At 40.7% G+C, this 13,436-nt stretch overlaps 1 protein-coding gene across 1 annotated transcript in view; it reads right to left on the reverse strand.

Annotated features, from left to right (window-relative positions):
* Window positions 1-13,436, reverse strand: part of LOC134534107 (cationic amino acid transporter 2-like) — an 81,439-nt gene that overhangs the window by 44,044 nt on the left and 23,959 nt on the right. Inside the window, exon 2 of the mRNA XM_063372163.1 lies at window positions 4,103-4,343. Within this exon, the coding sequence (XP_063228233.1) occupies window positions 4,103-4,337 (235 nt within the window). The 5' untranslated portion in view covers window positions 4,338-4,343. The remainder of the gene's footprint in view (window positions 1-4,102; window positions 4,344-13,436) is intronic.

The following is a 13,436-nucleotide window of genomic DNA, read 5'->3' on the forward strand; positions in this document are numbered from 1 at the left end:
CCAAAGATTTCGGGGGCAATCGAGATTCCCCCCCTCCCCATCCATTCACCGTGGCCCCACCCGGGGCGGTCCGATGGTGCCGGAAGAACTCAGGAGCACTTTCGATAGACTCTTTCTACTCAGACCAACTCTTCATCCAGAACCATCCTTTGTCTCCTGTACTTTCCTACATTTGTAACCCTTCTTCCTCCTTAATTGGAAGAGGGGTTGCGTCCCCGACTCACTCTGGGCGCGAAGGGAAAAAATAAATATTAAAACCAGGCATAAAAAGCTAAACAATATAAATTCCCCACACCACTGCCCAGGGGTCAGGCCAAAAAAATTCAAAGGATATAATAGTAGAGTAACCATTAAACAAACAAGAGGCAAGACTTTGGACGTATGTTATTAAAAAATAGAAATTTGCAAAAATAATTTTTACTATACATAACCATACAAGCTTAGTTACAAAAGCTGACGTTAATAATGGCAGCATCTTATCCCCATTTGCGATACTAACAATAACCTTTAAAAAATCGTAAAAATATAAATACTGATAACAACAAGTATAAAAATATATAAGGGCGTGAGGCGTGGCCACTATAAAATATCAAAATATACTGACTGCCCTAATACCAAAAATCAAACAAGACAATCAATATAATATATAAATATATAAAAAAATATTACAATAATAAAACTGAAGTACAAAAAATTTATTTAAATAAAGTTCTTAAACTCTCAATCAACGGTTTAGTCTTTCTTCAGATGTTCGTTGCTAAAGACTTGCCAAAAAAAACAAAGTTAATATCCTAGGCGTGCGCTGGCTTCCTGACCTTCCTCACCAACTCCAGAGTCTAATGCCACGCCGGGCCATAGGTACGAATTCACAAAGACGTGAACGATGATCAAAAAAAAAAATTATCTTATTTTTAAGGGAAATGTAGCAAAAACTCTTCACGTAACATAACCATGTTACCACAGAAGTATTTATCATCAGCTTCAAACAAAGTCTTACTTCTTTATTAACTTGCCAATGATTTTATAAAAACGTAGAATGGCCGCACCAACCAACATCAGGCTGCGCATGTAGTCCAATACCGATCGCATACTTTTAATAATACTGCACAAGCTGATATATTAGCTAAAGCCAACTTTAAGTATGCCAATTCCGAAGACAAAGTCTCAAAAACAAATTGCAAAATGTTCGTTTCTTCCAAACTTATACTTTTATTTCAACTACAGGCAAACGGGCGACCTTATTAAAAAATCCCACACTGGAACAACGTGTGAAACAAATGGGCCTCTTCACCAAACAGGCTAATAAAAGTTCCGTCCAAATAAAATTTAGTATGGGAAAATACACAGTTCACTAGGTTTGCCAAAAACCAGTGCAGCACCACGAGGGTAAAAATCAAAATCGCGGCCTCTCTTTACCTTGATTTCTTCTGTACCACAGGGCAATCCATTTGCCCTGTCACCCATCGTGGAGCCTCCAACCCAATACTCTTCGTCGCCCGTTGCCGTCCGGCATACCAGTCCGCGCCGTCACATGGCTCTGTCCTCGACGGTCGCTCGGCACAAACTCTCTCGCCCCAGCTGATTTTTTTCTTCCCGGCAAGCCGAATGTCTGACGTCATCAGCCAACCGCCGGGCGCTCACCAAGTGGTATTTACGTGAAACACAATCGATATTCTTAAACTCATAATCGATAGCTACCAAACGGCGTATAACTAATTAACAGAAACAAATATAATTAAAAAAATTTACAGATAAATTAACATTAATTAAAAAAGGCGTAAAAATACGTGAAATAAAAAACCATATAAAACTAGAGACCAGCAACAAAAATAAATTACAAGTAAAAATGTGGCCCTGCCGGCCACAACCTCCGCCTTGAACAAAAAAAAAAAATTTAAACAGCAATCTTAAATAACTAAAACGTCAAAAAAAAACCTTGGACTTGGAGACAAAGTATTCTCAAAAACTTCTAATCCAACAAACCAGCCCAAACTCAAACAAACAAACCTGCAACAAGGAAAACTTGCCTCCAAAGCCTCAGTCAAAATTTCAACGCTCAAAAAAAAAAAAACAAGAGAAGGATTTTCCAACAAGTAACGGAAAAGACAAACTAAACTCACAAACCGAACAAACGGGATCTAAGTATGCCAAAACAAAACAAACAAGCTCCAAAGTCAAGACCGAAACGTATTAGACAAAACCTTCTCTCTCAAAATAATCAATAACTAAAGGTTGCAAACTAAAGCAAAGAACTATAAAAACAATAACCTCACAGGAAAAAAATCAAAACCATCACTGGAAATCTAAAAGACCACTAAAATTCCTGGTGCTGATCCTGCTCCCGCAGCTTGCAAATTAGCGTAAACCTGTTCTTTGGGAAGTTTATAAATCCAAGAAACTGCCATTATTAAAAAAATCAAAAAAGTCAGCAAAATCGCAAAAGTCCAAAGTCTCTGCCTAGCAGAGTGGCGCAGGTTGTAACTATGTTACCACCGAAGTATTTATCATCAGCTTCAAACAAAGTCTTACTTCTTTATTAACTTGCCAATGATTTTATAAAAACGTAGAATGGCCGCACCAACCAACATCAGGCTGCGCATGTAGTCCAATACCGATCGCATACTTTTAATAATACTGCACAAGCTGATATATTAGCTAAAGCCAACTTTAAGTATGCCAATTCCGAAGACAAAGTCTCAAAAACAAATTGCAAAATGTTCGTTTCTTCCAAACTTATACTTTTATTTCAACTACAGGCAAACGGGCGACCTTATTAAAAAATCCCACACTGGAACAACGTGTGAAACAAATGGGCCTCTTCACCAAACAGGCTAATAAAAGTTCCGTCCAAATAAAATTTAGTATGGGAAAATACACAGTTCACTAGGTTTGCCAAAAACCAGTGCAGCACCACGAGGGTAAAAATCAAAATCGCGGCCTCTCTTTACCTTGATTTCTTCTGTACCACAGGGCAATCCATTTGCCCTGTCACCCATCGTGGAGCCTCCAACCCAATACTCTTCGTCGCCCGTTGCCGTCCGGCATACCAGTCCGCGCCGTCACATGGCTCTGTCCTCGACGGTCGCTCGGCACAAACTCTCTCGCCCCAGCTGATTTTTTTCTTCCCGGCAAGCCGAATGTCTGACGTCATCAGCCAACCGCCGGGCGCTCACCAAGTGGTATTTACGTGAAACACAATCGATATTCTTAAACTCATAATCGATAGCTACCAAACGGCGTATAACTAATTAACAGAAACAAATATAATTAAAAAAATTTACAGATAAATTAACATTAATTAAAAAAGGCGTAAAAATACGTGAAATAAAAAACCATATAAAACTAGAGACCAGCAACAAAAATAAATTACAAGTAAAAATGTGGCCCTGCCGGCCACACATTTAATGCATCCAAACTAGCATCCCGCATGAAAGTGCCCAGTGTTTTCCCTGTGTCTATGCAGTTTTTACCTGGGCCCAACTTAACTAGTAGTTTAGACCAGAGATAAGAGTGAGGGGAGTTAGTCATGACTAGAGACCCGTGAATTTCACGGATTCATTTCGTGTTATGCTAAAATTGAAATAATTATACCTTAGTGCTCCTTCTGTAATTGGTTCTCTGTTAATCTGGAGGACTGAGGGGCCAATTAGAGAACCCTCACTCATAGAAATGTCGAATCACAGGCCACCCAGTCGAGACGACTCACAAGTCAACAGCCAATGAACAGTTGGCATTTGCCCGAGTGTGTAGAGGATATTGGAGTCTATCCTGGAGGTCATTGAATCCGCGAAATTCACGGGTAATCTAGTCATGACAACCATCGCTGCCATGGCTTAGCCAATCCCCCTCCTAGCACAATGATGCATGCGACCCTCTCCCTGCATGGCGAATCCCAGCATGACTAAGGCGTGATAGGCTTCGGCCTGAGACGCACTTAGTCTCCCTCCTTAACCCGGACCCTTCCCAAAAACACTTCTAGTTTTTAGTTAGGTTAGAAAAAAAAATCGGTTGACGGGGAGGGGGGGGGAGGGAATTGCAAATGACCTTCACATGAGGCCGAGGTGTCGCACGTCAGAAAGGAGGTAGAGGGGTAGGTACTCACCGGCGAAGGCGGAGGCTACGGCCGCCACGAGGAAGGACAGCGTGACTGCGGGACCAGCCTCGCTGCGAGCCACGGCGCCCGCCAGCACGTACACGCCCAGCCCCAGGGTGCTGCCCACCCCCAGCATGGTGAGGTCCAGCAGCGTGAGGCAGCGCGACAGCTGCGAGGCCTCCATGCCGTCCCCGGACACCGCCTTCTTGCGGCACAGCGCCGCCGCCAGGCCGCCCGCCGACATGGTCCCCTGCGCCCAGTGCCGTTCCGTCAGTGCCGCAGCGTCACACAACAGCACCGAGCACCTCCAACAGTTCCCTCAATACCTTTCCCTCGTTGACTGCGTACATGGCAGGCAACATACAAAAATATCGAGTATTTTTTGTTGCTATTTGATTATTTTCCCGTATTAAAAACAATACTTCAATAAAGCATCAATTAAAATATAAAATTATGCGCCAATTTTCGTGATAAATACTCAGTATTGATTTAATTAAATTATTTGAACACAAGAAATTGCAGTTTTGCACCTTTTGTCATGGAAAAAATCACAAGAACGCAGATTAACCACGGAGAACAAGTCTAAATCGGCTATGTCAAACATACAAACCCAACGATGTACCTAAACAGGTATTGTGGGCAACACAACGAAGACAGCACAGACTAACACATTCAAACTTAAATATCAGACAGCACAAGAATTCCGTGGAAGACATTTAGATATGAAAAAAATAATAAAAGTAGGACGAACACAGTGGGCTAACAAAGACGAGATAATAATGTTCGCAGGCTTTCACGGCCATTGTCAGAAGTAGCTTGGTTTCTGGGTTGTAGCCGTGTCCTTGGCAAATAAGTTCATAAAAAAACATTAAATAAGAAATGGTTTAGCCGAAAAACCTTCATAAACAATCAAATATGATTATATTGCTAATTCATTAAAAATAATGTGCAAATACACGAAATATTAGAAGCAAAATAATACAGGAGTCCACCCCTTTAAGGGTGTTGTGTACAACCCCGTCTCGAGCGAAAACAAAAATCACTGTGCAATTAGGGCAGTCGTTTCGAACCAGGGGGTGGGGGAGAGGGTGGTTTTTTTAAAGTTATTTTTAACGAATTTATAGGACAAAAAGACTAACACATTTTCGCATTTATAATATTAATAGGGATTTTGGGGGATTTGAATTGACTTATTGACATTTATTTGACCGTGTTCAGACTTTTACACGCCCATACCTCACCCACTAAGCGCGCATACAACTGAGCCATGTGAGGTAGACTTGACATCCTCGAAGCTGGAGTCGCAATGCCTCGACGAACACGACAAAACAAACCCGACAAACCATCGTACAGATCCAGCACGACAGGTTTAATATCGCAGGGTCACAAAACTACATTAACCCAACGATTTCTGATTTTGGCTGTCTGCAAATCGTTCCAAGCCTAATACTTCCATAAAATGCGACATATAATGCACTAAAAACAGGGTATAAGCAAAAAAGAAAGAATGCTATCCCAGGCCATGCTTTTTTTTTGGCACATTTCTGTAGTCCTTCAACCCAATAACATGAGCCTCATATTTATTAATTAAAAGTTCTTCGCTGAACTCGTCCATTCTTAAATTCAATCTTCACCAATCTACAATAACAACAATGATCATGAAACACGATGACATCCATTTATATAAATAGATGAACGCAAGCTACAAATATCAAAGTGGTACCCACGCATACAAGAAAATTTCAATTTTCGGCATAAAGATTTACCCAGAGAGTAAATATATTTTTGAAATTTAGTTCTGTAAGGTTTCCGTTTCCTTTCCCGTTTTGCTTTCTGTCGGGCAGCACGACACGACGAAATTAGAAATAGAATATATTCCTTGCGGGCCGTCGGGGCGCGTATATTGTCGGGGTGACGTCACGGCGACCTTGTGTTTCATTGGCTGTTGGGCGTGTCGGGTCTGTCGTGGCATTGTGACTCCAGCTAAACGGATCTCTGAGCCAACGTGTCACACGTTTTGCGCCTACGTTAGCATTGCACGTTACGTTTCGTCGCGTTATTTTGTTGCTTTCGGCTTCCGAGCGACCGTGGGCGCACTTCGCTGAAGCCTGGTTTGTAAACTACGCCAAGAAACGTAAGAACAAAAAGTAAGACAACGACAATTTCAAATACCTGTTCACAAACTCCTTCTTGTGCTTCGGCTTGCGTTTCCGTCTTCCATATTTGAAGTGTAACGTTCCGAAAACTATTTATGGACGCGAACGTTATGTGAATGCCACAATATTACTTTTTTTTAAATTATATAATTCATTTCTTCTACGTTTTAATGGTTGAAAGAAAATAACACATATAAATCATAAAATTACGGACAATTTTATGTATTGATAATAAACATGAATGAAGCCCGGGGAATATGTTTGTATTTTACTGTTGAGTGGTAGGGGGTGGTGACGTCTTACGACTTTGGTTCTTTTTTTTTTTTTAAAAAAAAAAGACCGTGATTTTAACCAAACCGGCCTGAATGCTTCTGGGAAAGGAAGGGGGATGGGGTTTTCGCTTCGAATAAACGACTTATAAAAGAGGTTTACGACGGCGGGCTACCGTTAAATGACGTTACGTCACGAACTCGTTTCAAGACGAAATAAAGATAATTTCGCTTCGTGTTTCCCCCCCCCCCCCCCCCCCCTTTAGATGATCTGCAGGGAGCTCTGTGGCGCGATTCCATCTCCGGGCAGAACGCGACATCACGACGTAGCACAATGCAGCCACCCGGGGGAAATAAAGTTTCTGGTAACATAATGGAAATAGTTGTAAACTAAAAAATCTCGTCTCCAGTCGCAGGTTTGGTTCGGGCAGAATTAGCAGGATCGGGGGAAAAAAAAACGGTACCTACCGTTGGAACACGACGTCGAAGCTTCTGCTTCAGCCCTATAGTAGAGGTGATAATGGGGAATCGACGGAATGAACAGGTCCTCTAAGGTTTCTCACTTGGGCCCGTTCTGCAACGCCACGTAAACGAAGACGGATCTCCCGGCACATTTATCTATCGCGTCTGCTGGTTGTCTGTAAAGTCGGTTTACGGACGATAGTTTAACTTGACAACGTCATAACAAAACATTGATGAAATGATTGCATACTTTTATGAATAAAATTGAATCATTTTTAATTTAATAATAAAAGAATGAATACTTGAAATTATCCTAGTAATCAGATTTTTAAAATGCAAGAATAATTAACCTTTATTGCCGAAATTGTTGTTGTAATAAGCAATGAAAATAACATTAACTTTTCACTTCACTTTATTAACAGTCGACGAAACTGTTCACGTGTAGATGACTTGTAATTAATTTTAAAAACTGGCGTTTAGCTATAACGTTTAAATATAATTATAACAAGTTTTCATATAAATAAACTGTAATCAAATATCTATCATCGATTATATGAATCACCATAATTTTTTAGTCAATCTTAACATAACCTATTTTTACTGCACTCGCCAACAGCGTAACGGAACAATGAGCGTAACGGGACACAGCGTAACGGAACAATGTGCGTAACGGGACACAGAGTAACGGAACAATATGTGTAACGGGACAGCGTAGCGGAACAATGTGCGTAACGGGACACAGCGTAATGGAACAATGTGCGTAACGGGACATTTTTTCGTGCGTGCAGCCGGCGTTCATCGATTTATTAGACGTTGTCACGTCAAAAACATTTGTGGTTAAAGATTACACCACGGACAGAAATTACACACACACACACACACACACATACATATATATATATATAATAAACGACAAAGTAATAATATAACACCAGATATTCTTGTACTTGAACCAATTTTCAACATGTTAAAAACATAAACTAAAATGGTTACAGCCGGAGTCAAGTACTCTGCCTTCATTGGTCGCACGGAGCAACGTTTACGGAAGAGCTGTGTGTTGCCGAGCTAATCCGTGCGGGTACGTCTACGTCTGCGAGCTGTTGTAGCGACTTTATTCCGTGAGATTCGTCTTCGTTTCGGGTCATGGTAGAATCTGGCTTCGAACTTCGTGTATCGAACCTGAACCACCTTCATTAGAGGCGGGTGATATGACCGCTCTAACTATCGTATAGTCAATGGAAATCATTAACTTATATACTTAAGTTGTACGAGAAATCTGTCAATCAAGTATGGTAAGTTTCCTATACAGTTAACTTTTTTTTTCCTTTACAAACGTAGGAGAGATACCTATTCATGTTTAATATCTTTACCAATTTATATACCTAGTCATATATTCTTGGGGAAAATATTTCGAGACCAGATGTGTTTTAAAACACTGTAGCATCGTCCGTGTTTCGCGACTGGTTGAATCTCTTCCAGTTACAAGTCTACATACTTTTGGCACACGAATCCACAGCGATCTTGCGCGGAAGCAAACGCGCTCTGAACAGCCCGGCCATACAAGGCAATGGCTAGAGACCTGAAAAATTCGCGGATTCATTTCGTGTTATGCTAAAATTCAAATAATTATACCTTAGAGCTGCTTCTGCCATTGGTTCACTGTTAATCTGGAGGACTAAGGGCCAATTAGAGACCCTCACTCATAGAAGTGTCGAATCACAGGCCACCCAGTCGAGACGACTCAAAAGTCAGCAGCCAATGAACAGTTGGCATTTTCACGAGTGTGTAGTGGATATTGGAGTCTATCCTGAAGGTCATTGAACCCGCGAATTTTTCCGGTCTCTAGCAATGGCTTCTCTTGCAGACGATCGTCAATTACAAGGAAGAAACCTCTGGCGCGGGCATACACTATTGTAGCCTAACTAGCAATAAGCATTCATATTGTTTGTTTTTTTTCTTTTACGAAAAATAGTTGCCCCCTAGTAATATGACAATTTTCCGAGAAATTTCTTACGGCGCACTTTGGCTTTCAAAAAAAAAATGGCCACAGGTTTTCACAGAACGCCTGTCAGCAGACACGGGAACAATTTGTGCACTGTAATTTCTTGTAAATGGAACAGAACTATTCAAGTAACATCAAAGATATCTATCTGCATATTTTTTTTTTTACATTTCATGCCAACAACTGCATCACTACAACATAGCGTTCGCAGTAATACCAGGTTCGGATTGTTACCCGAGAATTCATGCTTTGTGTTGTCCCAGTATCTACCTTCGACCGTTCCCTGAAAAGATAGCTTTCCAGAATTAACTGCGCACATAGCAAGCATGATACGTTATCTTTTCCATGGTAAAAAAAAAAAGCTTGAATGAATACTCATCATTGTCTCGAAAAAAGTAGAAAGTTAAAATATTACAATATCTTCTTTGTAGTATTACGAACTATTTCTTGGCAACTGGCATTCCAAAGGGATCTTTTGTAAAAGTAAAGAAACTCGTTTTCTGCGTGGGTTAATTTTGACAAGTTCGCGTCTGCAACCAGTCCTCAGTCCACAGGAAGTTCTCTGCGCCAGTAACAACCCAGCCTGGACCCCCTGGCATTCATCAGCCAATGAGCAGGCGATTTTTTTCCTAACCTAACTAAAAACTAAGTGTGTTTGGGAGGGGTCCGGGTTAGGGAGGGACCTAAGTGCGTCTCAGGCCGAAGCCTATTACGCCTTAGTCATGCTGGGATTAGCCATGCAGGAAGAGGGTCGCATGCATCATGTGCTTAGGAGGGGATTGGCCAGCCATGGCAGCGATTGTTGCCATGACTAACTCCCCTAGTCTAAACTACTAGGTAAGTTGGGCCCAGGTAAAACCTGCATAGACAGAGGGAAAATCCTGGGCACTGTCATGCGGGATGGAAGTTCGCATGCATTAAATGTAGGAAGTACAGGAGACAGATGATGGTCGCCGAGCCATCGGGTTGTTCCGGACCGCACAGAGAACGCACATGTGTCCGCGGGGAAGCCCCCCCGGCGCCGGCGGTGAAGAGTGCCCCGGAGTGTGGCGGCAGTATAGGGTCTCTGACGATGACGCGCGGGCGAGCCTGCAGGCCTGTAAACCTGATGGCAAAAAAAGAATAATGGCCGGGATTGAAGCCAAGGCCAGCAGCTGTGTCCGCTGCGGGGACGTGAGACATGTTGTTCCGCCCGGAGTGGCCTGAAGGTAGTTAGTTAGCAGTCACACTGCGGTGCACCAGCACCAATGGTTATCTTTGAAAGATTTGTGCAATGGGAGTGCGTGACTTGATGTGCTGTCATCATTCGTGGTGTTTTTTTTTTCGTTATCTTCTGTTTTTGGAAAACTATTGTGTTTGTTTCGTTTTTTCGTTTTGTTGTGTTTTTGTCTCGTTTCAACTGTTGTGCTGAATTTTTTTTGGGTTCAATATTTTTGTGCTGTCATCATTTGTGGTTTTTTTTTTCGTTCTGTTAGTCCATTGTTCTTTGTTTTTCTTTGTTTGTTGACCATATTCCTGTTATGGAATATTATGTGGCGTTTATATCCTGTTGACAACAGCAATTTTTTGCTTAATTTGTGTTTTTGTCTTTTGTGTTTTTTGTAGTTTTCTTCTACGGACATACGCGTGCTTAGCAATGGCGTATGTCCAAAAGCTTACATCAAGTCAGCACCAATGGTAAATCACAACTTCAGTTGAAGGTGGAAGAAACCAAATCTTTTATTATGTTTCATATTATTATGTAATTGTTTGAAATTTATTTCTAGTGTTCTTTTAGCCTGCTACTATTAACTTCTGTTTATGAATTATTTTACACGCATTTTTACCATAGTTTTTACTTGTTCTACGTTTTTGAGTTAATTATGTTCATACGGGATTTATGGAATATAAGCAAATTACTAACCAAAAACTGGTGGCTGAATTATTCCAGAAAGTGAAGAAAGGTATCCAAAGATACTAATGTAGGACAATAAAATTGTACTGTTATAATTACCTTCAACAATGAAATTTTCTGTCGCACCAAATGCAAAATCATTGTCATAGGTATTCTTCAGACTTGTAAAATTCCTCCCCAACAGAGTAGATGTCCTTAAAAGAACTGGATTAATGTTTATACCTGAACTTTTTCCGCCACCAGTTTTCGCGAGAAGAATTTTCTCTTTAGAATTTTCCACTTTTGTATTACATTTTAACTTATCATAAAGTCTATACAAAGACTTTATAGAGCACACAACATAGGACCCTACATATTAAATTCCAATTTTTCCCATGCAGCATCATTTTCTTTGCTTGAAACAGCATCCGTTATGCTTATTTTCCATTACAGTTTTGGGCCTCTAAAATAAGCTCAGGACCTGCATTTTCTCATCTGGAGAAAAATTGTGCGTCCTCAATTCTTTTGTTTCTGACATTTTCATAATTAACTCTGGCGTTCACATGACAGAACTATCCTAAACGTGTTATATACGCACAAACAACACTGAAATACCGCCAAAAGAATAAAAATCTAATTTTCTTGTTTACTAATAATTTTTTATTGGCTAGAATGTATCAAATGACAACACTTCGAATACCGTCCTGAAAATTATTGGTGATTTTATCCGCACGAAGAGAAACTCTGTGGTAAGACGGTCCCTATCCAAGCTGTCCCTACATAAGTGTATGTTACGATTGTGGAAACCCAATTTCGTTGAGTAATGGGTTTAAAGACCTCCTAAGCTTAAGCATTCCCTTGCTGAGGGTATGTTCAGGAGAAGTTGGTAAAAAAAAAACGGCAGTAAGTCCCTCAAATGTGAGACGTAAAATTTACGGGAAAGCTTCCGTTTCTCTGGCCCCAGATCAGTTCCGAACACATCCGAAGTTCGTCGCTTGCTCGTGCAACATCGCAGCGGGGAATAAAAAAAATAAACACAATTTTGTGAGAAATCACACATTTTCACAATCCTAAACTATTTCAATAGTGCTCACAAAAACCCAGCCAACATTTCATTTTAGTTTATGATCACCTAAACGTATGAAAACGGACACTAAAAAAAACCGTGAGGAATTTATTTATGTAACAGACCATGCATAACCTATATCTTTCATTTTAACAAAAAAATTGGTTGTCTGTAAAGTCGGTTTACGGACGATAGTTTAACGTAACAAAGTCATAACAAAACATTAATGAAATGATTGCATACTTTTATGAATAAAATTGAATAATTTTTAATGAATTATCATTATTTTGTATGGATACAAAGGAGTGAAATGAAATCTACAATTTAATTGATGAATTTACTTTTATTTGCACTCATTAATTCAAATATGTTTATTACTTTAACGAACAGATTACTTTAACTATAACGTTTATACATGTTTGCTATTTAACTTCTTCCAATCTGTGTTATTCTGTTAAGGATAGGACGATGATAGGAAAAGTAGGAAACGAATGGGAGTGTTTCAAGTTTAATGTGCCTCGAAAAAATCAAATCGATGGTTGTTCCAATCGAATGGAAGAGAGATATATGCGGCGCAAGCGTACAATGAGCGTAACGGGACAATGTGCGTAACGGGACAACGTGCGATTATTTAGACGTTGTCACGTAAAAAAAAACCACAGACATGATAAAATAAATCCGAAGATGCACAAAAAGCGGATTAGACAGGTGTCTGACTCGGGGTCGATGCATATCGCGTTCCTCCCAGTTGACACAAGTCGTTAGTCCGTCGCGCCGCCCGACGCGATCACGTGAGGGTGGTACACGAGACGCGCCGATCACGTGGGCGTCACGTCACGCTGTTTGCGGGGATGTTTAACACTCGCTGACCTAGATCGGTCCTCTCGGAGCCGGTTCTCGGCCCGCGACCGACCTTGGCAATTCGACCGACTACTTACTCGCTGCATTCGGCGCCCTCCGTCGTTGCAGCTGGGGTTGGAAACTTGCGTTTCTTTAAGGCCCTGACACACCCTCAAATATTCGTCTCCAATACATTTGACAATGAATTTGGACGAGCAGTACTGGACGGAAAATAGCTTAATCAAATAAATTCTCCATCAAATAAATTTTAACAGATAACCCCAAATATGTTTAAAATAATGTCACACTATCGACGTTTATTTTTAGTCTGAGTTATCCAAACTTTTCATTATTTTTTTATTAGAAATTTAGATATTAATTAATGCATCACAGTCTGGATGGTGTTTTTGAACTTTTTATTATATTTGTGCAATTTTTTTAAATTTTGAACAAGTATAATTTTAATCCGCAATAATATTGTTGCGATCTACAGGGTTTGTAAAGGGATAGACCAATTAAAGATTATTATCACACACGCAGTGTTATTTATTGCCACTACCCAGTAACTTGTTTCTTACAATCCACACATCTCGCAGGGCCGCGCCTCTGGCGCAACTCTCGCCGCAGCACCCCTCGTGGATCTCCGCCGCCGCACTCCGTCGCCGTACTCCGCCG

The sequence above is a fragment of the Bacillus rossius genome, chromosome 7 (genome assembly GCF_032445375.1).
Source record: "Bacillus rossius redtenbacheri isolate Brsri chromosome 7, Brsri_v3, whole genome shotgun sequence".
Classification (NCBI taxonomy): Eukaryota; Metazoa; Arthropoda; class Insecta; order Phasmatodea; family Bacillidae; genus Bacillus; species Bacillus rossius.